This window comes from Podarcis erhardii (genome assembly GCF_964252035.2).
Source record: "Podarcis erhardii genome assembly, chromosome: 7".
NCBI classification, from domain to species: domain Eukaryota; kingdom Metazoa; phylum Chordata; class Lepidosauria; order Squamata; family Lacertidae; genus Podarcis; species Podarcis erhardii.
Window position 1 is genome coordinate 62,589,471 of NC_138511.1, and position 20,685 is coordinate 62,610,155.

The 20,685-nt window shown below is 44.4% G+C and overlaps 1 protein-coding gene and 1 long non-coding RNA gene across 4 annotated transcripts in view; one reads left to right on the plus strand and one right to left on the minus strand.

The window, feature by feature from the left end:
* The window catches only part of CSMD2 (CUB and Sushi multiple domains 2), a 506,434-nt gene extending 493,029 nt beyond the window's left edge, over positions 1–13,405 (minus strand). For 2 of the 3 annotated variants that reach the window (XM_081871629.1, XM_081871627.1), the window contains exon 1: positions 12,985–13,405. In XM_081871629.1, the coding sequence (XP_081727755.1) occupies positions 12,985–13,141 (157 nt within the window). In that variant the 5' untranslated portion in view covers positions 13,142–13,405. The remainder of the gene's footprint in view (positions 1–12,984) is intronic. The other variant, XM_081871630.1, reaches the window with a different exon arrangement.
* LOC309347259 lies at positions 721–20,644 on the plus strand. The gene is made up of 4 exons (XR_014158888.1): positions 721–845; positions 1,441–1,542; positions 2,728–2,919; positions 19,929–20,644. It is a non-coding gene; the product is annotated as an uncharacterized lncRNA (long non-coding RNA).
* The last annotated feature ends 41 nt before the right edge of the window (positions 20,645–20,685 follow it).

Below are 20,685 nucleotides of genomic sequence, written 5' to 3' on the forward strand. Positions count from 1 at the left end.
AGGAGAAGCCAAATGTTCAGAACACCAATTGTCTGGCCCTTGTGGGGAACACAAAACTGCCCCTCCCCCGGAAATGTGCAGACCACAATCATGAAACCCCTTCCAAACCCCCTCTGCTCCATCAAGAGCAATGTTTCAAGTCTTTTAAAAAATGTGCTGGCTTCAAATAATATCAATGATCACACCAAATAAATGTTTGAAATAAAAACATGTCCAGCACCTAGGGGGAGCTAAAAATAGCCAAGAGACTTATGGAGGTGAGCATAAATGCCTGCACTGTCATCTGAGCCAAGGATAGAAGAGTGAGAGCAGGAGGAAGCACAATGGAAAAACGCACACTTGGTCCTGGAGGAAGGTATATTTGTTTGTTTGTATGCAATCTTATTGACCACAAGATGACCAGATTTTCTGGTACTGGTTACAGCTGTTTTTCACTACAGGAAACAGTCTTTGCACATGCTTTGAACTTCTCTAAATCCAAGACTGAGAGTTCTCACATTTGCTCAAAAGCCTCTCATTCCACTTTGTGACACCAGCCCCCTAAACCTATGTTTGTGGGTGCTGGCTATGTAAGGCGTAATAAATCAGCCCAAGACCATAATTCATCCACCAATGAATCCAGCACAATCTTCTGTGTGTTTAATATTACATCAACTGGTAAAGAGTTTCTCAGGAAACAACTGAAGTAATCGGAATTATTTTTTTTTTGTCCAGAACTGCCCTTGAACTGACAGTTTTTAAAGGCGCACAAGCTATGTTCGGTCAAAAGTAGCAGCCTAGGCTTTAATTTCAGCCAAGGAACCCTCTTCTCCCTGCCTGGATATAAATGGCTGATTTAAGCAAAGGTGTGACAAAGGGTCTTGCAGGGCGGGGGGGGGTGCGGGGAGCGGGGAGGCATTACTATCATGTTTTCTAGAAAGCCTTTTAAGAGACACAGCAATTCAACGGATGCTCTGTGCTGTGATGCATGAAACAATGGCTTGGCTGGCATTATCACACACCTAAGACTTTGTACAAATCTTTAAATGCAGATACTTTTCATTTAGTGCTGGGTATGGAGTTGCAAAACTTCCTCAAGAGAGGACATCCGTTTTTGGATCAATTTTGGCACAACATTTAGAAAAAGGTATTCGTTTCCCGTACTGTCTTATACGACACAAAATAAGACTGTGAAAAATCACTTTCCTTCAAGGTTCTCCAGTATAGGGAATAAAACCCAACAAAACCCCAACAACAACACCTTAAGAGCTAAGAAATATAACACATGAGATTTGCATAGCCCTGACCTTTCATTTGCACAGCTCCACCCAGAGCTCCATTACTTTTCACACCGGAGTGTGACTGCAGGACAGGCTTCCATTTATATTTTATTCTTCTCTGAAACCACCACGCCTTTGAGGATCCAATTTCTCACCCACTTATCATTCCTTCTAACTGCAGACTCAGGTGGTGAGTGTCAACAGAATGTGAACCCAAAACAGAGTAACTGCAGAACAAGAATCCAGCATACTCAGGGAGACTTCAAGGTCTGCTGAAATAAAGGTCTGTTTAAGTCTACAAATAAACCCCAACAAACAAACTAACAAAAAACCAATCCACAGAATGCTGAGCATCAGATGGGAAAGAAAAGTAGTGGAGGGTGGAATGCCTTGATTGAACTCTTTGCAGTCTAGCACAGGCACCCCCAAACTGCGGCCTTCCAGATGTTTTGGCCTACAACTCCCATGATCCCTAGCTAACAGGACCAGGTCAGGGATGATGGGAATTGTAGTCCAAAACATCTGGGGGGCCAAAGGTTGGGGATGCCTTGTCTAGCAGGTATAGCAAATGTGGCACTCTCAATATGTTTGTGGACTTCAATTCCCATGAGCTCCAGCTGGAAAGCCAATAGCCATGATTGATGAGAGATGTAGTCTAACAACCTCTGGAGGGCACCACATTGGCTCTCTATTTCAATTACAGTGCTAGCTTGGATTACAGATGCTTGAGGTTACAGACTCCGCTAACCCAGAAATAGTACCTCGGGTTAAGAACTTTGCTTCAGGATGAGAACAGAAATCGCACGGCGGCAGCAGGAGGCCCCATTAGCTAAAGTGGTACCTCAGGTTAAGAACAGTTTCAGATTAAGAACGGACCTCCAGAACGAATTAAGTTCTTAATGTGAGGTACCACTGTATCTTGAAAGAGCACTGCTGAACAGAAACCCTGAATATGAGCCCTCCTGTGCATAAGAGATAGATTGTCACAACTTGTTGTGATATATCAATCATGACGGTTGCACCCCACTTTTCCTCTGAGAAGTTTAATGTGATGTACATGGCTCTCCTGCCTCCCCTATTTTAACTTTCACAGCAACTCTGTGAGGTAGAATAGAAAGTGACCGGCCCAAGGTCACCCAGAGAATTTCATGGCTGAAAACTATACAACACTGGCTCCTTTAATTAGCCATTTAATCAATTGTTTTAATTAATTGATAAATAATGGCTGAGGAGGAGCCCCATCAAATGTCAGGCTCCTTTAGAGCGTCTAAACCAATGACTGTAAGAAAGAGCTCGATGCAAGATAGAGGGAGGGAAGAGAAGAGGGGGACATCATCCTGGCAAATTGCTTAGTGATACTCTCAACAGTGAATCAACCTGACAGTGAACATGAATGACCGAGATCCCATGGCAGAGTGCCTGGATCATATTCCATGCACCCATTTTGATACGTGTCTCCTTCTGACAGAACCTCCCAGACAACTGGAAGACGGCAACACAAGGTTACCTCTCGCCTTCCTTCCTTCCCATCAGTGGCTCTGCAGAAAAAGCTCAGCAGGCAGACTGAACAATCCTGAGACCAGGGTGTCCCTTGACGAGGTTTGTACTACTGAAACACCAGGATGTGTGAGCCTGACCACCAGAAGAATCAAATACCAAGGTATGCTGTTTGGACAGTGGCATTTGCCACTGCTATTGCTATTTCTGCTATTATTTAAAATATTAATAATCCAGCCTTTGTGGTACTAATGTGACAATGAATTCCCAAACCTGAGCTCGGGAGGGGGGGATGGGGGGGAAGAGTCCCCTTATTTTAACACAGAGATATAAAATAAACTGTAGGGGCATAGTCTGGAAATTAAACTGTGTATATCTTCACTACAACTTTCTGTGGAACAGATTTATTTACCCCCAAACTCCCAGTGTTTACTTGCCATGTACTGGTGTGGGGATTGGAAAGGCTAGGGAAGACTTTCCTCGACATTTCCCAAATCCCAATTTAGAACAGCAGGTTCCACCACAGCCCTTTTTGAGATGCTCTTGAGTTGCACTGTTTCATAAACTAAAATGGTACCTGACACACACAGAATTAACCCAGGGCATAACACTGTTGTGATGCCACAGGGTGTTGTAATAAAAAAAGAGTGAACCACTTCATGGAGGATAACCTATCCATTGCCATTGGCCATTGAAGCAAAGTTAAGCCTTCAAATACAGAGGTAGAACACCTACATCTCATACTCTGGGCACAAATAATGAGGGAATGCTATCACCTTCACATCTTGCTTATAACCCCAAAGAGGCAAATGTATGCTACCTCTTGGAAACAAAATGCTGAACTAGAAAAGCTACTGAGGCAATTCTCATGCTTTTACAGTCTACCAAGAGGCAAGTTCTACTTGTTTCAAGATGTTCAGAGTGGATCTGAACCTCAGTTGGCTTTCTTTCCCCTCTCAATCTTAGCATTCAGCAACTGGGACATCTGTATACTTCTTTTCCACCCCCAGATTCTAATCTTAGCACTGGAATTAATGGGAAGGTCAGCCAGTTTACCCCCCCCCCAAGAGTAGGACACTGCACTTTCAACCTTATTACAGATTAAGTGAACTAATTCAGAGTATAAGCAAGGAGTAGGAATAAAATAAAATCACAACACCAAAGGAGCAGAAATGTTCATTAGTTCTAGCACAAGATAGCTCTAGTAAGTGAGCCTAGTCACATGCAGACCATATAGGACTGTGTCATACCTTCCCTCCAAATATATTTATTTGCTTTCCAAAAGTATTTCTGTCTCTTTTACCAAGTCAAAACATTGGCCCATCCCAGTATTGTGTACTACTGGTAGCTTTGAAAGATTTCAGGCAAAGGTCTTTCACAGTGGTCAATCAGTCGTGTTTTTCTTATCAGCCATTTTGAATATTCTTTTTTAATAAAAAAAATGAAGCAATAATAATTGACTGTAATCAGCTGATACTTTTAACGGGAGATACCAAGGAACCTCTTACTTTCAAAATTGCTGCTTTACCAACTGAACTATGGCCCTTTTTAAAACACAGACACACACACACACACAAAAAAAAAAAAAAACCAGGGTCACCTATTAGGTCTTAGGGAATCTCTTTCCTGTCCCAACATAAGGAGAATGGTTTTCCACCCACCATTTCCTCATAAGGAGACTATTTGGGGATGACCTCTACTGGGATGAACACTCATCTTTCCTAGCCTGGTCATTGTTTAGTCGTTTAGTTGTGTCTGACTCTTCGTGACCCCTGGACCAGAGCACGCCAGGCACTTCTGTCTTCCACTGCCTCCTGCAGTTTGGTCAAACTCATGCTGGTAGCTTTGAGAACACGGTCCAACCATCTCATCCTCTGTCACCCCTTCTCCTTGTGCCCTCAATCTTTCCCAACATCAGGGTCTTTTCCAGGGAGTCTTCTCTTCTCATGAGGTGGCCAAAGTATTGGAGCCTCAGTTTCAGGATCTGTCCTTCCAGTGAACACTCAGGGCTGATTTCCTGGTCATACCAGTCCCTAAATCCATCCAGGCCTGAGGGGGCCCTTGGCCAAAGGCACTCTGGTGAAACACCTCCTAAGCTAATTTGGTGGCAGCAATAGCTTATTGGCCATTTTAATATCTCACAGCATCCTGGAAGCTGCGTGCTGATGCTGGATGTGCTCCGAAGTCTTAGAAACTATGGTCATCAATCAGGTTCCCTAGCAAACAGTTTTGAGAATGGAGTCTTCACCAACCTGGCACCCTCCAGATGTTTGGGACAACAACTCTTATCAACTGTGTTGGCCAGGGCTGGTGGGAGTTCTACTCCAAAACATCTGGAGGGCACATGGTTGGTGAAGCCTGGAATAAGAAACGGAAGGCCAGGGCTGCAACCCCACCCAATCCAAACAGCTGCTGCCAGATCCTATTGCCGCAAGCACCACAGCCTTTTTTCTTTTCTTTTATTTCATCCACCTCTGGGTGGGCAGTGAGGAGATAATGGAGGTGCACTGACAGGGGCCTGCAGTAGCTGACCCCTACCCTTGAGAAAAGAGCAGGTGGCGGGAGGGAGAGCAAAAGGAAAGGAAGATTCCAGATGAAAGGGGAAACACATTTCATACCAGAATCTTCAAAGCCAAGATGGGTGACTTAAGAGCACCTGCTGATATAGTGGGAATGTAAGATGCCTGGTGGAATGGCGATAATCAATGCGATGCAGTTATCTCTGGATATAAAATCTCTACATAAAAGAGAGTAGGTCATGCCGGCAATCGTGTTGCCCTACATGTCAAAGAGGACACCGAGCACAATAAATCAGAAACCTGAGGAAGAAATCAAATCACAGAATCACTGCTGGTAGAAATACCAGGTTAAAAAAGGAAATATATTTACACTGACTATTTTCAAAAGGTACCTTGGCTATTTATATGAAGAAATAGTTCTTTCCTTTAGAGACAGAAGAAGCTGCATTCACAGTTGCAATAAAGCGGCTCAGGCAGGCCATTTTAGACCTTTGGTGGTCTAATGGCCTCCTTCTTTAGATGGTCATGTGCAATGCATTTGAGGGGGCTCATTCTGCGGATTGGGGACCCTGAATTCTTCCCTTGAGAAACAGGGCCACATATTTCACTTTAAAGCAGACTTCATATTCCTCCATCACTTTTAACTTCCTCCCTCAAGATGGTTTGAACATTACCTCTCTTCCTTATCTGTACAAGGCATGGTATCAGGACTGGGCCTCGGGCCTTACCCTGCATCGAAGTGAAGTCTAATACAGTGGTACCTCGAAAGTCAAACGAAATCCATTCTGGAAGTCTGTTCGACATCTAAAACGTTCAGAAACTAAGATGTGGCTTCTGATTGGCTGCAGGAAGCTCCTACAGCCAATTGGAAGCCACAGAAGCCGTGTCAGACATTCAGGTTCCAAAGAATTTTCACAAACCAGAACACTCACTTCCAGGTTTGATGCGTTCAGGAGCCAAAATGTTTGACTCGCAAGGCGTTTGGGAACCAAGTTTCCCACATTCATTTGAAGCTGAAGATTAGACTTGCTTACAGCCAACACCAACTCCAGGTCCAGCTTTTAAGGCCTCTAACCATCATAAAAACTCTTGTAGTGGTTTGTTTATATCAGTGGTTCCAGTTAGGGGCCTGGGGACCACTGGGGGTCCCTGGCCTTGTTAATTGCACATTGAAAGCCTTCCACAGATCATCCAGACACTGCTCATGATTAGAGCCTGCTTTCTTGCAGGGAAAAAACTTGTGAAAGAGTTGCTGGATGTCAAGTGAGCTGGGATTGGGAACAAACTCTGATGCAGTTTCTTAAGGCTCGCTCTTGCAATTGGAGGGGTGGGGGAAGAGATTCCAAACAGTTCACATGCTTATCGTTAAAAAAAAATGTAAGGGATTCCTTCCCCTTGCTCTCTACTTTTTAACTGAAAAGAACTTTCATTGCTTTCAACAACTATCAAGCTTTGAGCACTCTACCAGTACGGTTTTCACTGAATCTTGCCTCATGAGTTTGGGCTTCATGTTCCCAACAGAGGAAATAGCTAAGCAAATTGCCACAATGATTAGCACAACAGCTCACCCTCTGATGATTTAGTTTAGTGCTCAGGCTGGGTGACACTTTCGTTTCAACATCGTGATATATCAGCAGCTAAATGCTGGTATATGCTGATATATCACAATGACTGGAATTTATTTCGGCTGCTTCTTCCTCCCCTAGGGCAGGCCTTCCTTAGTGAAGGAAGCAGCAGCAGAAATACATGGCCCAGCTCTACACAGTGAGCAAGTCCTGATGCCTCTCAGGGCTCACGTGTGAGTTGAGGAGCACTGGGGCTTTGCTAAACTGCTCAGCTGGGGGATGGAAGAGGCCTCAGAATTGTAGAGCTGGAAGGAACCCTGAGGATCATCTAGTCCAACCCCGTGTAATGCAGGTATATATACCTGTCCCATATGGGGACTGAACCTTCAACCTTAGCATTATCAGCACCACACTCTAACGAACTGAACAATCCAGGCTGGGTTATATTCTTATATTTATGATATGTTTCTATTAGCCTTTCAGTTTGTTGGACTGTTTAAATTTTGTTATGTCTTCTAATTGTTAGTGAAATATCTTACATAAACTTCCTGATGTCGTGAGCCACTTTGAGCATACTACTACTAATAATAATAATAATACGAACATTACAAAATTCCAGCTGTTTTCTACTCAGTCTTCAGCAATATTTTATCAATCCCTGACGAAGCCATCACTTATGACTTGAAGGTGCAAGATCCCTCAGTTAGCAGAATCATATGTTTCTAAAGTTTTGCTAAGATGTACCATCTTAGATTACAAGTAAGGAATAGCATGTTTGAATACTCTTTCATGTAAAAAGACTTCTGCATATAGAACACTTGCAAGTTAGGGACATAATTGTTTTTTTAAAAATTAAGTTGTAGTGGAGTAATGGAGACAAGTTTTTCCTACTGTCTGGGGATAGGCAATTTGTGGTAATAGCACAAATTTTACGGTTTGTTTTTTAGTACAGTGGTACTTACATGGGATGCAGGTGGCGCTGTGGGTTAAACCACAGCTAGGACTTGCCGATCAGAAGGTCGGCGGTTTTAATCCCCGCAGGATTTAATCCCCAGCGGGTGAGCTCCCGTTGCTTGGTCCCTGCTCCTGCCAACCTAGCAGTTTGAAAGCACATCAAAGTGCAAGTAGATAAATAGGTACCGCTCCGGCAGGAAGGTAAACAGTGTTTCCATGCGCTGCTCTGGTTTGCCAGAAGTGGCTTAGTCATGTTGGCCACATGACCCAGAAGCTGTACGCCAGCTCCCTCGGCCAATAAAGTGAGATAAGCGCCGCAACCCCAGAGTTGGTCACGACTGGACCTAATGGTCAGGGGTCCCTTTACCGTTTACCTTGGTTTACAACCATAATCCATTCTGGAGGTCCGTTTGTAAACCAAAACAGGTTGTAACCCAAGGCGCGCTTTCGCCAATGGGGCCTCCAATTTTTTTGTTCATAATCCAAAAAAATGGGTTGTAATCCAAAAAAAAGTTTGCAAACCGGGACACGCACTTCTGGGTCTGATGTGTTTGCAATCCAAAACATATGCAAATCAGACTGTTTGCAAACCAAGGTACCACTGTATACCTAAAACCCTTTGCTTTTTAGGGACCACCCCACATTTTCTTCAGAAAACTGCTTTGCTCAGGTAACTACCATAGAGTTATCAAAATTTTCAAAAGTATGGGGTCCGTGGCTTAGCTTTTGAAAAATAGGGGTTCCTCAGTAATTAGCTAATTGGGAACCACTGGTTTATATAATCAGCTGATCAGAGAGGACACAATTATCATGGTCTAATCTTGTGCCATCAGAATGGATGTATTTTAAAATGTTCATGAATATTAATTGACCTCTTGTAATATGACAAAATCTGCATTGGTTAGCATATTGATCTATCTCCAAATCACATCTCTTATTTGTTTAAATTTGCTGCTCTAAACTGAGAGTGTGTGCCACATTTTGGCCAGATATAAGTAAATGAAAGGCAGTAAGCTTATCGAATGCCAAAAGATCAAGAAGTGCATTTTATATATATATATATATATAATTCAACAACACAAAAACAGGTAACACAAAAGAAAAACAACAGAGAATCAAATGAAAACTACAATTAAACACACACATGCACAGGCACACACATACAAAGTACAAATTGGGCTGTTTCATTGCCATTCCCTTTGCACTTGATGTCCAGGCCAAATGTCTCACCACCCCCCTTTAGTTGGTCCTGCTTCCTTATATCCAATGTGCTGTTAAATTATCAAGCAGTTGTTAAAACTGAAACAACAGGACCTGCTATCAGGATCTCTGCAAATTCTGGTCTCATCACCAACTGTGTTGTGGCCAAATGATGATTTAGACAACTGGTAAGAAAGATGACTCCAACACCCCTAATTATTCAGGAGCTCTTTTCTTGACTCCTCCTTTCTACTTCAGATTTATCCCTGAATCATGTAAATAATTTGTTTCAATCATGCATGGATCTAAGATGTATCAGACTAAAGACACGTTTCCCCAATCAGTCAGCTCTCTCATATCCCTTATGCACAGATTGAAACCAGCATATTATTTGCATAATTTGATAAAAACAAAAACGAAATACCCACTTCAAAGCCACAACACACGACAATGGTCTGTATGGGAAAAGCAGAATTCACGAGTAACGGCTGAAAAGAATTATGATGAGACTAACAAAATACCCACCATCATTGTTTACTTGTATCTTGCTTTTCCATGGTAAACCATGCTCAAAGTGGCTCACAGCATCAGGAAGTTTATGTAAGATATTTCATTAACAATTAGAAGACATAACAAAATTTTAAATAGTCCTACAATCTGAAAGGCTAATAGAAACATGTAAGGATACAATCCAGCCTGGATAGCTCAGTTGGTTAGAGTGTGGTGCTGATAATGCTAAAGTTGCAGGTTCAATCCATGTATGGGACAGCTCATATTCCTGCAATTACATGGAGTTGGACTTGATGATCCTTAGGGTTCCTTTCAGCTCTGCAATTCTATGGTGGTATATTAGGCATTAGGGGCTTCTGGCAGAATTACATTAGGCAGGTTTTCCTCACCCTTTCAACCAGGTCCTGGTCTGCAGGTTACCCACAGTCACCTTGCTGGCCACTGTGAGAACAGGATGCTAGACTAGATGTGCCACTGGCCCAATACATCTGCCTTGGTTTGAGAAGTAAATCTTTCCGTACCTGCATATCCCAAAGTTCAGTTACTCCATTGCTCTGTAGCATGACCAAGGAGTAGAATCCAGCAAGTGACCTTTATAGAAACTAGCAACATTCCCACCACCCTGAAGGGCTGGATGTATATGGTGGGAGAGCATGGCCCCATGCTTTTGAAGCCCACGGAGCCATATGCAACTCACCAGCCTTTCACGTATCCTTGGGTTGAAAGAGGGTAGCCTGGTGTGACGGACAGAATGTTTGGATAAGAACCATCAAGAGTTGGGTTCAAATCCATACTCAGGTATGAAACTCCCTGTGTGACTCTGGTTGAGTTGCTATACTCTCAGCCTAGCCTACCTCACAGGGTTGTTTTGATAACAGGATAAGTTCATAAATGCAGTTTCCTGTGGACTACACCCTGTCAGAAGCAATGAAATATGCTATCATTTTCTCCTGTATTGATTTGCAAGTAAAGACTGGAAAGACACAAATAAATTAGGTATAGAATATCCTGTTTTAGAGCAGAGTATTAGGTTAAAATGAAAAATTTCAACCCTAGGAAAACTCTGTCCCTTCTTACAGCTTGTAACTGTATTTTCCCCCCTTGAATGCTTTATTCCAAAATATCTGTATGCAAAAGAAGCAAGCTATTTTGACAGACAATCCAAATCAGAGGTAACCTTACATAGAATAAGCTATCTATGCATCTCAGGATTTGGCTGTACTCATGATCACCTCCAGCCATTAACATCTGCAGAGAGAATTGGTGTATTTGCCCCTTTTTTTGTAATGCACATTTACAAAACTCCAAAAGCAATTCAAAATATTGACAGGTTTCAATAATTAGAAGAAGGTTAACGCAACACTAGTAAGGTGGGTGGGTTTAGATACACAACTGAATTTATATATTTAATACAGGCTACAACTACTTCCTGGTAGTTTTATTCACACAACTGTAGTGCCACACTTTGGGCACTCCTGGTCATTACTCTCTAATAAAGCACCTTTTTCCATGGAAAAAGAACCAGGTAGATGTCAAACCACTGAGGTTCCAATTTTGCTCCATTATAGTGCCTAATCCTTTGACTAACCAGCCGGCATCACACCGCAGCCTTGAAAAATGCCAACAGTTTGATGGCAACAGTAACATCTGTGCAACAAAGGAGCAAGGGAGCAAGCATGAAATAATCGCTGTGTTCATTTATATATCTATTTAGGCAGTAATAACTTGTTCCCTTGGGGAAGGAATATCATTTTTCTTCCTAAAATCTAGGATAGATTTTTTTTTTCTTTTAAAAATACCAGACCGGTGGATTCAATAGGTGTGGATTTAAGGAACCCAACTGAAACTCACTGAAGTCCACGGAGACCACGGACTGAGGAGGTGGCAGGAGAGCATAAGGGAGAACCAAGAGACAGTAGTACAGACTGTACCTCTGGACACAATCCAAAGTATTGTTTGACTTCAAAGCAAGCATCCATTTATAAATAAATTAAAAAGGCACATGAATAGGCAAAATTGGGAACATCAAGTGATCACAGAAGTTAAAACTGGAAATAGCCAGTGCGAAGAAACAATGGAGATCAAGGGAGGAGAATAGTAGACCCATATGACAATCCATCAGCCATGGCTAACCAATGTCCCACTTGTAGGATAAACCAGATCTGACTGCTTTCTTCCCTTTCACCATCACAGACCCACAAAGGTTTTGCAAAGAAGAAAAAGTGCCTGCAGCAAGTGAAAAGGAATATTCTACCCGTACTCAGTTAGTTGACTCTCTCTGCACCCCCTCCATCTCAACCCCCATCCATATATGAGTTTCCAAAAGATACTCTCAGACAAACAGTTAATTGTCAGCCAATGTCCTCTCCGAGAGACTCTCCCTATGGAAAGACCTCGGTGCTGAATTTCAATTACAACCACAAAGTTGACCAACCATATAAATCTATCCACAGAGCAATCCTACATTGTTATTTTTTCTTTCTGCAGAAGTAATCCTCATTATGTTCACCCTTGTAAGGTATGTTTAGGATTGTGGCCCACCACTTTAAAAAGTAGGGTGGGGGGAGAGAAGGGAGGAATACCTTCATGATTCTGGTAGGGAAGAGTGCCAAAAGCAGCCATCTATGAAGACATCCTCATTATTCCAGACAGTAACAGAAAATTTTAGGGAAGCCCTCTTAGGGAAGAAAACTGACCACCACTTCTTCCTTCCCTCAATCCCACTCCATCAAGAAATGAAACTTCAGCAATAGATTTCTTTGCTTGGTTTCTGCAGCAAGGGCACTTACAGGAGAAGCAGTCAGGGGCTAGGATGGAAAAGGGGGGCATTTGTGATATCAGACTACTCTTTTACCTCTTCTGGTAGACTGGGTTATCAAAAATACCAGGGCCAAAATAGGAAGGAGCCCATCCTTAACCCTTCTGTCCTTATAATGTGGGGAGAGGAGGTGTGATGTGTCACACAGTGGTTCTATCATCATTCAAGAACTACAGGTTTACAGACACAACATTTGGCGAGGGATCATCAAGAGGGGTGGCGGGTGGAAAAAGCCATGAAACATGTTCAATTACCCACCTTGATGGAGCTATCACCCTGCCTTGCAAGGGGCGGGGGGGGGGGTTTGTAGGCTTATTTGACATTCTGAAAAGAGGAGTTGTCCATTTCCGTCCCATCTCACCCACCCATCCACCCCCAAAAGCAAATCTCCCTTGGAGGAGCGTTGCTCTCACAACCAGATCCCTGCAAACTTTAACATCCTGCTGTAAAAACAACAACTGCAAAGCAGAGATCCTAGGAAGGCTTTCCTTAAGCACTGAGGTTACCCCCCCCCCCGCCCCGACACACACAGCTGAAAAATGCATGAGAATTTAGGTGGCTCCATGGACTGGGGGAACCCCCAGCCTCAGCCCAAAGTCACCCGCCACCCACACCTCGAAAGGTCTTCCCAAACTTAGCCACCCTCCTCTGGTCCCACTTACCGGCGGCTGATGTTGCCAAAACCCCCACCGAAAGCAGAAGAATCCGGCTCCAGTAGCTCACCTCCACCGTCATGAGAGCAAAAATCCCCAATTTTCCCCAATTCCGTTTAAAGCTGCAGTGGCATGCCGGCTTGTCCCAACCGAAAGAGGGTTGCATGTCAAAGAGGGGTTGGGGGGTTGATTTGCTTGGAGGAGGAGGGAAGACGGGGAGGAGGAGGAGGAGGAGGTGGAAGAGGAGGAAAGGGGGGAGGAGAAGAGAGAGATGGGTGATTGGTTTGAAATTTTCGTCTTAACCCCCCCTTCCTTTGCTCAATGGGATAATTAGGATAGGAGGAAAGGGAGGCTTCTTTTAAAGGGGGGGTCAGGATGGCGCTTATTTAATCTTATATACATATATACATACATACATATTTGCTCATAAAGAAAAAAAAGATCCGAATGCACAGAGAGCTTTTTTTCTCTCTCCTCCCAGCTGCTGCAGCTGGGCTAAACCAACTCACACCGTAGCTTGGGGAGAGAACTGGCTATCTCTTTCTCTCTCCCCCTTTTCCACCCTCCCTTCTCTTCTTCCTCGGTCTTTTTTTTTATGCCTATCTTGGATCAAGCTTTTCAGGATTAACAGCTGAAGCTCCCCAGGGAATTATTCTTTTAAATTCCAGGTGATTAATCACCGCTACATCGCTGGGGATTTAGTTTTAATGGTCTCTTACCTTTAAAACAAACACTAAATACTGGGGGTTGGGAAGATTGAGGAGGGGGACTCAAGTCTGGATGGGCCACTGAAAGGTTCGTTAACTTCCCAGCGCTTTCCGCATCGTGCGGGGAAGGAAAACCCTCCAATCCAGCTTGCATTAGCTTGATTTGATGAGAATAAAATTCCCTGCAAAATCTCTTCCTCATCACCACCTTTAAGGAGAAAGGGGGGCGCCGGGGAAGCGTGCCAGTTTCACGCCACCATTTCTTCCAGGGAACAATCCACAGACCCTTGAGTTGAATTGACAAGGTTCAAGCCCTGCATTGATGGGAAGGTGGGGAGAAAATCACCCCTTTCGCTCGGGAGGGCGAGGGCGAGATGTCTGCATTTGTAAACCATTTGTAGGATGTTGCAAGAGCTAGCGAGGAATTACAAGGTAATTCTCCCCCCCCCCCGCAACAAAGAATCGGAGCCTCCCCGCCCCCCCCCCCCGCCTTCGCAGGCGACTTTGTCTGCTCTTGGAAGGGCTTTGAGTGGGACGGAAAGGGGATTCAGAAATCTCGGCCATTACCCTGCCGAGTACTCCTTAAATGATGCTGGGCTCGGGTACTAGTGTCCTTTTGCAGAGAGGAGAACGGCTTGCTGGGGAAAGAGGAGGGGAGGTTCCCTCCCTCCCTCTCTCTCTCTCTCTCTCTCCCTCCCCCCCCCCTCCCGCCCCCCTCAGATGGCGCACCTATGCAATGCAAAAGGACGAACGTAAAGGAAATTAAAGAAACAGTGGGGGGCTTGATTAGCTTTCGGAGGAGGCTGGAAATGGTCAGGCTGTCAATTCCCCCCACACTCCAAAAGCTTCCGGATTCGTTCCAAAAGGCATCACACAGACATCACACACACAACACAGACAGACACACGGCTTTTCCATTGACCATTTCGAACCCAGTGTCCCCTCTCCGACAAGAGATAAGAGGGAAGACACCCTCTTATTTATCTGAGAAGTGTACTGGTGCTGTGGGGAGTAATATTAGATCAGATTCAAAAATACAAACCAGGAGAAAGAATATGAATGAGAAATTGTGTAGTGTATGCGCGCGCGCGCGGAGATTCGGGTGGGAAACGCGCTTGAGGTGCAAAGATGCCTCTCCAGACAATGCGCCAGCGAGAATCAAGGCAAACAACAAGGTCTGGCTTGCAATACTGTACTATGCACACTTTTTTTTTCTTAAGTAACACTTAACTCAGTGCAGCTTACTCCTGAGTAAACGCGTGGCTGCAGTGCAGCCCTCTTATGCTCGAGGAAGTAAATGCCAGCAAAAATCAAAGGAGCGATTACTTCCGAGGAAGCATGTATTCTGCACACGTTCTAGGCTTGCAAGCCTATTGCATTAAATGTAAAAGTTACCTCGCTTTGTTTGGGGTTGGAGGGCAAGGACTGTTTCCCAGAGAGAGTAACTGTCCCTTCTTCTGTTACAAAGACCTGACTAGAAGTTGGGTATTTCAGGTCACTGGTCACACACAGTTTGCTCCTCTTCAAGCAGAGATTCAGCAGGAATCCTCACTATTGACTTCCAGGTGTCTCTTGAAGACCTCTTTGTGATGACAGGCCTTCTGCAGCTGTTTAAACTTTCTTGATTAGCCAGTCATTTTAATGGATTTCTAATCTCTTACCTGGGAGTAAGCACCACTGAATGCAATAGAGCTTGCTTCTGAGCAGACATGGCTAGGTCTGAACATAAGAACAATCTGCTGGATTAAACAAAATACCCATCTAATCCAGGATTTTGTTCTTACAATGGCTAACCAGATGCTTCTGGGAAGCCCACAAGCAGGACCTGAGCACTATTCTCTTTCCAGGAAACAGCTTTCAGTTTGCTGTGGACATAGAGCATAGCCATTGTAGCCAGCAAGTATTGTGCTGTAAGTAAGCAGTTTTGCCCTGGACCAATCCATTTGCCACTGTTTTAAAGCTTAGGCTTCCAGAAAGTTTGTGTGTGAACGGAACTGCTGCCTTGAGCTTTTTGCCTATCAGTCCATTACCTTCCACCAGGCTCTGCTGCTAATGACTTAGGTGCCTTCAGTGCACTCCATTTCCTGCCCTACCAAGATCCATTCCCTAATCTCTAAAACACCACCCCTGAGCTCCCAAGCCCCACCTTCTATCTCAAGGTCTGAACCTCAGGAAAAGAACCAGCCATATGGTGAAGTTTCCACTTTTGGCGCTTACATCCAGCTTTCCATCATCCTCAAATATGATTTTCCCGCCTCCCTTCTACATGCAAGGAAGCAATAGCATAGTGTGGGTTGCCAGAGCCTGGAGCCACATGAAGGGGGGTGGGAGGGAGGGGAACGGATGGAGTAGGGGTGTGCCTCCAACTTTGTAATGGCCTCTGTGTCACCCAGGAGATCGCAGCTGCAGAGATAAGAAAAGAAGAGTTGATCTGTTGTCTGCAGAGGTTACCTCCTGGTTCTCTTGAGAGCCAGTGTGGTGTAGTGGTTAAGAGCAGTAGTCTTGTAATCTGGGGAACCGGGTTCGTGTCTCCGCTCCTCCACATGCAGCTGCTGGGTGACCTTGGGCCAGTCACACTTTTTTGAAGTCTCTCAGCCCCACTCACCTCACAGAGTGTTTGTTGTGGGGGAGGAAGGGAAAGGAGAATGTTAGCCGCTTTGAGACTCCTGAAGGGGAGTGAAAGGCGGGATATCAAATCCAAACTCTTCTTCTTCTTCTTCTTCTTCTCTCAGAGAAGCCATTTCCATAGGAGCCCAGTGACAGAAGAGCACAGTTGTATTGAGGCAGCAACGGGTGTTGAAATTTTGTACCCCTAAGAATTTTCCACCTGGGGCAACTGCCCCTGTGTCCCCCCCCCCCAAATGCTACACCACTGCAAGGAAGGGAGATAAGGACTGTACCTTTCACATTTAATTACAATACACATACATACATACATACATACATACATACATACAGTACAACCACATCTTACACACATTTAACTTGCACAATTTCAACCACACCTTGTTGAAGGCCAGCTGGCTGAAATTCTGCAAGTTAAATGCAAGCAAGGCAGGGGAGCTTAAGAGCTCTTTTTTTCTCTGGGGGGAAAAAACCTGTCTTTCTTGGGGTGCACCAGTGAAAGCTCTCATGAGATCTCATGTCACCATTTGAGTTCCTCTGTGAGCCTTCTGGAGCTAGTGTGCTGAGCGGGCCTCACCTGACAGGCAAGGCAGAGAGCTTAAAAGCTTTTTGTACTAGGTTCACTTAGGTTACCCAGTGTGAAAAGAGCTTTTAAGCCTTGCTTTCCTTGCAAGGACCGCTCAGCACACCATCTCCAAAAGGCTAGAGATGGTCGTGCTTGACTATACATGTTTTTGTATATAGGTGGAACCCTTGGAACCAAACCCCTGCATGATGCAATTGTACTGTATGTGCAAAACTAAGCACAGGGCCAGGGCCAGGCCTATCATTAAGCAAAGTGAGGCAGCAGATGCTATGGTGGGAGTGAAAGGTATCAATTCCTGTTCTCAGGTGCTGCTCCTGTACTCTCTCCTGCCCTCCCCCAATTCCCATTGTCCTGATTCGGTGCCATGCATGCCTGTAAGTGATTTCGGTGCCATGCATGCCTGTAAGTGATTTGAGTTGTCTTCTCCCAGTGTCTCACCAACAGCACTGCTTGGAATGGCCCATCACTGAATAGGCAGAGAGCCATCCCAGCCCATGTACTCCAGCAGGCATTGTGCATGCACATGCATTGTTCTGATCATGTGCCACATACTGGTGCCACCACTGCTGCATTGCAGCAATTGTTTGAGTGAGCAAGTGTTAGGCAGAGCACTGAGCAAAGCAGAGGCAAGTTTCTTTTTCCTCGCCAGTGAATGCTGCTCCATTAGGGTGAACAGGGCACTGCCCCACCAGCCTTTGTCTCCCCTCTGCTGACCACCACCTGCCTGCCTCTTTAGTTACAACTAGTCCAAGGAGTGGTCTTGGCTGTTGGCTTCTTCCTTGTAGTCTCATTGCTGACTTTGTAGAAATCATCAGGGGAGAGGGTGGGGACGAAACCAGAATGAGCTGGCTTTGCTGGTCATTGGGATCTCTGCTCACCCTCATATGAGATAAGGAAAGAGAGAAGGGGTGGTTCTGCCCACTTTGTGTTCAGCCCCACCCACCACAGCTAAGAGGCTCCCAAAAGATTACCCACAAAGGGGTGCAACCCAACATAAAAAGCTTCCCTACCTTTGTCTCTGCTCCATCTCCAAGCTCCATATGGAAATAAGAGTTTAGGTAAGAGCTTAGGTAGAGAGAGCGTGCATAAGCAATATGCTTAGGTATATCACCATTGAGGAACTGAGCCACTACTGCTACTGGCTCCATCATCTCTTTCTCAGGTTCCACTTTCCTACTGTGAGAGATCTGCATATCAGATTTCCAGGATGTGCAATCAATTATCCTAACTGAAACAGAAACATCCACCCTTTTCTGCTGCATTTGCCAGAGTGAAACCTCCCATGCCTAATGCAAATGTTCCTTGAGTCTTTCAACCAGCAGTTCTCCCAGATTTTTTCATTTCTGCACTCTGCTGCAATATATACCAAAATCCAACAAGTCTCGGATTGTGAGCAGCCAGACCTGGAATTAGATCATATATTCACACTGGGTAACAAAGCAACTCATATAAGAACATCCCTTGGTACTGGGTTGAGCCAAAGGCTCATCTAATCTAGCATCCTGTTCTCACAGTGGCCAACCAGATGCACTCATCAGAAGCCCACAAGCAGGACCTGATTATGAGAGCACTCTTTGCGCTTGTGAATCCCAGAAACTGATATTCAGAGGCATACTGCCTCCGGCAAAGAAGGTAGAACATGGTCATGTAGTGAGAGAACTAGGAAAAGGCTAGCAGCTGGAGGCAGGGGCTTCTAGTAGCAAGTTCTAAATACAGTGGTACCTCAGGTTACATATGCTTCAGGTTACAGACTCAGCTAACCCAGAAATAGTACCTTGGGTTAAGAACTTTGCTTCAGGATGAAAACAGAAATCATGCGGCGGCGGCGGCGGCGTGGCAGCAGCGGGAGGCCCCATTAGCTAAAGTGGTGCTTCAGGTTAAGAACCGTTTCAGGTTAAGAATGGACCTCCGGAACGAATTAAGTACGTAACCAGATGTACCACTGTATAGGGACTGGTTTGTGGGATTTCCTCCCATTAGCCCCTGTGTACATTTAACTCAGAAATGCATCCTACAGACTTGAATGGGCCTTGCTACTGGCACTTAAACAAGTTAATTCAACAGGCTGCTTACTTTCTATTGGAATGCATGTCTGGACTCTTGCCAGAGCATGCATGCATGCACAGGATTCGTGACTTTCCTGTCTTTTGCAAATGCAATGGCTATGTGCTTTATTTTATTTTATTTTTTAAAAATGGAACCTGATCTGAGATTTTCAGCGAAAGAAAACAAGCCTGAACAAATTTATGGGTGGGGAGAACAGAAGCCATGACATTGCTGTAAATGCAAAGCCAGTGCCAATGAGGGGGTGGGGTTTGTCCTTACTTCCGCTTGTCCCATGCCTAGGAAGAATGGGTCTGAGTGGTTTTCTACTTGCCCCACTCCTTTCTCACAAAAAACCCTGCTCTTTAGTGCTAAATCAGGGCAAAATTCAGGGCAAACATCAATCCAGAGAAAACCCAAATCACTGTTTGCTCTGACTGAATGCTAAAGAGTGGTTTCCCCTGGGATGTGGGGCGGGGTGAGAAGCAGCAGAATGAGAAGTGTGGTTAAGCCCTTACCTGTTCCTTGGAGGGGGGTAGACTTTCATTACTTGCTGCCTGTCCTTTGTTCCTTTCAATATAACACTATGGTTATGGGTCCAGCATTTGAAATTAACTTTCAACAAACCCCTGCCTACTTAATTTCAATTTCTTTATGAAAGTGAATGTTTTCCCAGGGAAATGGTTGCATACATCCCAAATAACACACAAACACTCTCTCTTTTTTCTCTCTTTTGGTTAATCCATATTAGATCTCTCTGTCCTGAACCCTAATTGGTAAGTGTTTTACTTTGCTAAGAAATATATTTAAAAGCTCATAACCATTTTGACTAGTTGTAAAAAGAAAAAAGAAAACAAGATCACTCTGCAGTGCCACCTACAGTCAAAAGATAATAACGGGAACAAGCAAGTGGAAAAGGATTCCTCCTGTTTTGAAACTCCTACCCAAAACAATACAGCAATTGAAGGCTGAATAAACCCCTCCAATTCCAGGAACTAAAGATACCAGGCTATACATCTGGGACTCTGGGATAAAGAAGCAATGACTGCTCCCCGTCTCTTATGAAGCTACCTATCACTTGCCTGTCGGTCAAATGCCTCTTAAAGGCACAGATATGGGATCTGTTGAAAAGTTTTACATGGAGAGCTGCTGCAAGCTTCCACCCTTCAAACTGCTTCTCTGGATCTCTTCTGTGGAAACTTTGGTTTAACACAGGTATTTATCTTTGTTGATATATATTGATAGGATTAGTAGGGCAGCATCCAATGAGACAAACATTCCATCTATTGTTGTTTACTATAATAAATATTGTACCACCTTTGCACACTGTACTCAACAGAATAACATACCTGTTTGTTTTTAGCAAGAACAGGCAAAAGCTTACAACTTAATTTTGACAGAAGAAACCAACTGTAGAATGCAGGGAGGAGAAAAGAGAGCATCAAGGGATGGATTTGCTTGCCCAAATGTGCTTCTATGTGTTTGGGCTTAGAACACTGTTTCCCAATGTGGTGCCCTCCCTCCAGATGTTGTTGGACTACAAGTGGAGCTGATTGTATCAGTCCCAGCCAGCAAGACTGAAAGCAGCATCCCAGATTATATGTTCCAGACATATCACTTTGAGACACTGAGCTCCTTTAAATTTATTTATGTGCCATCTTCCTTCAGCTGCTGCTGGGTCTTTGGGACTCAGTATAGCTCCATCCAGTTGTTATCCTTCATAACAGTTGCTATGCCACAAGGGTTCTA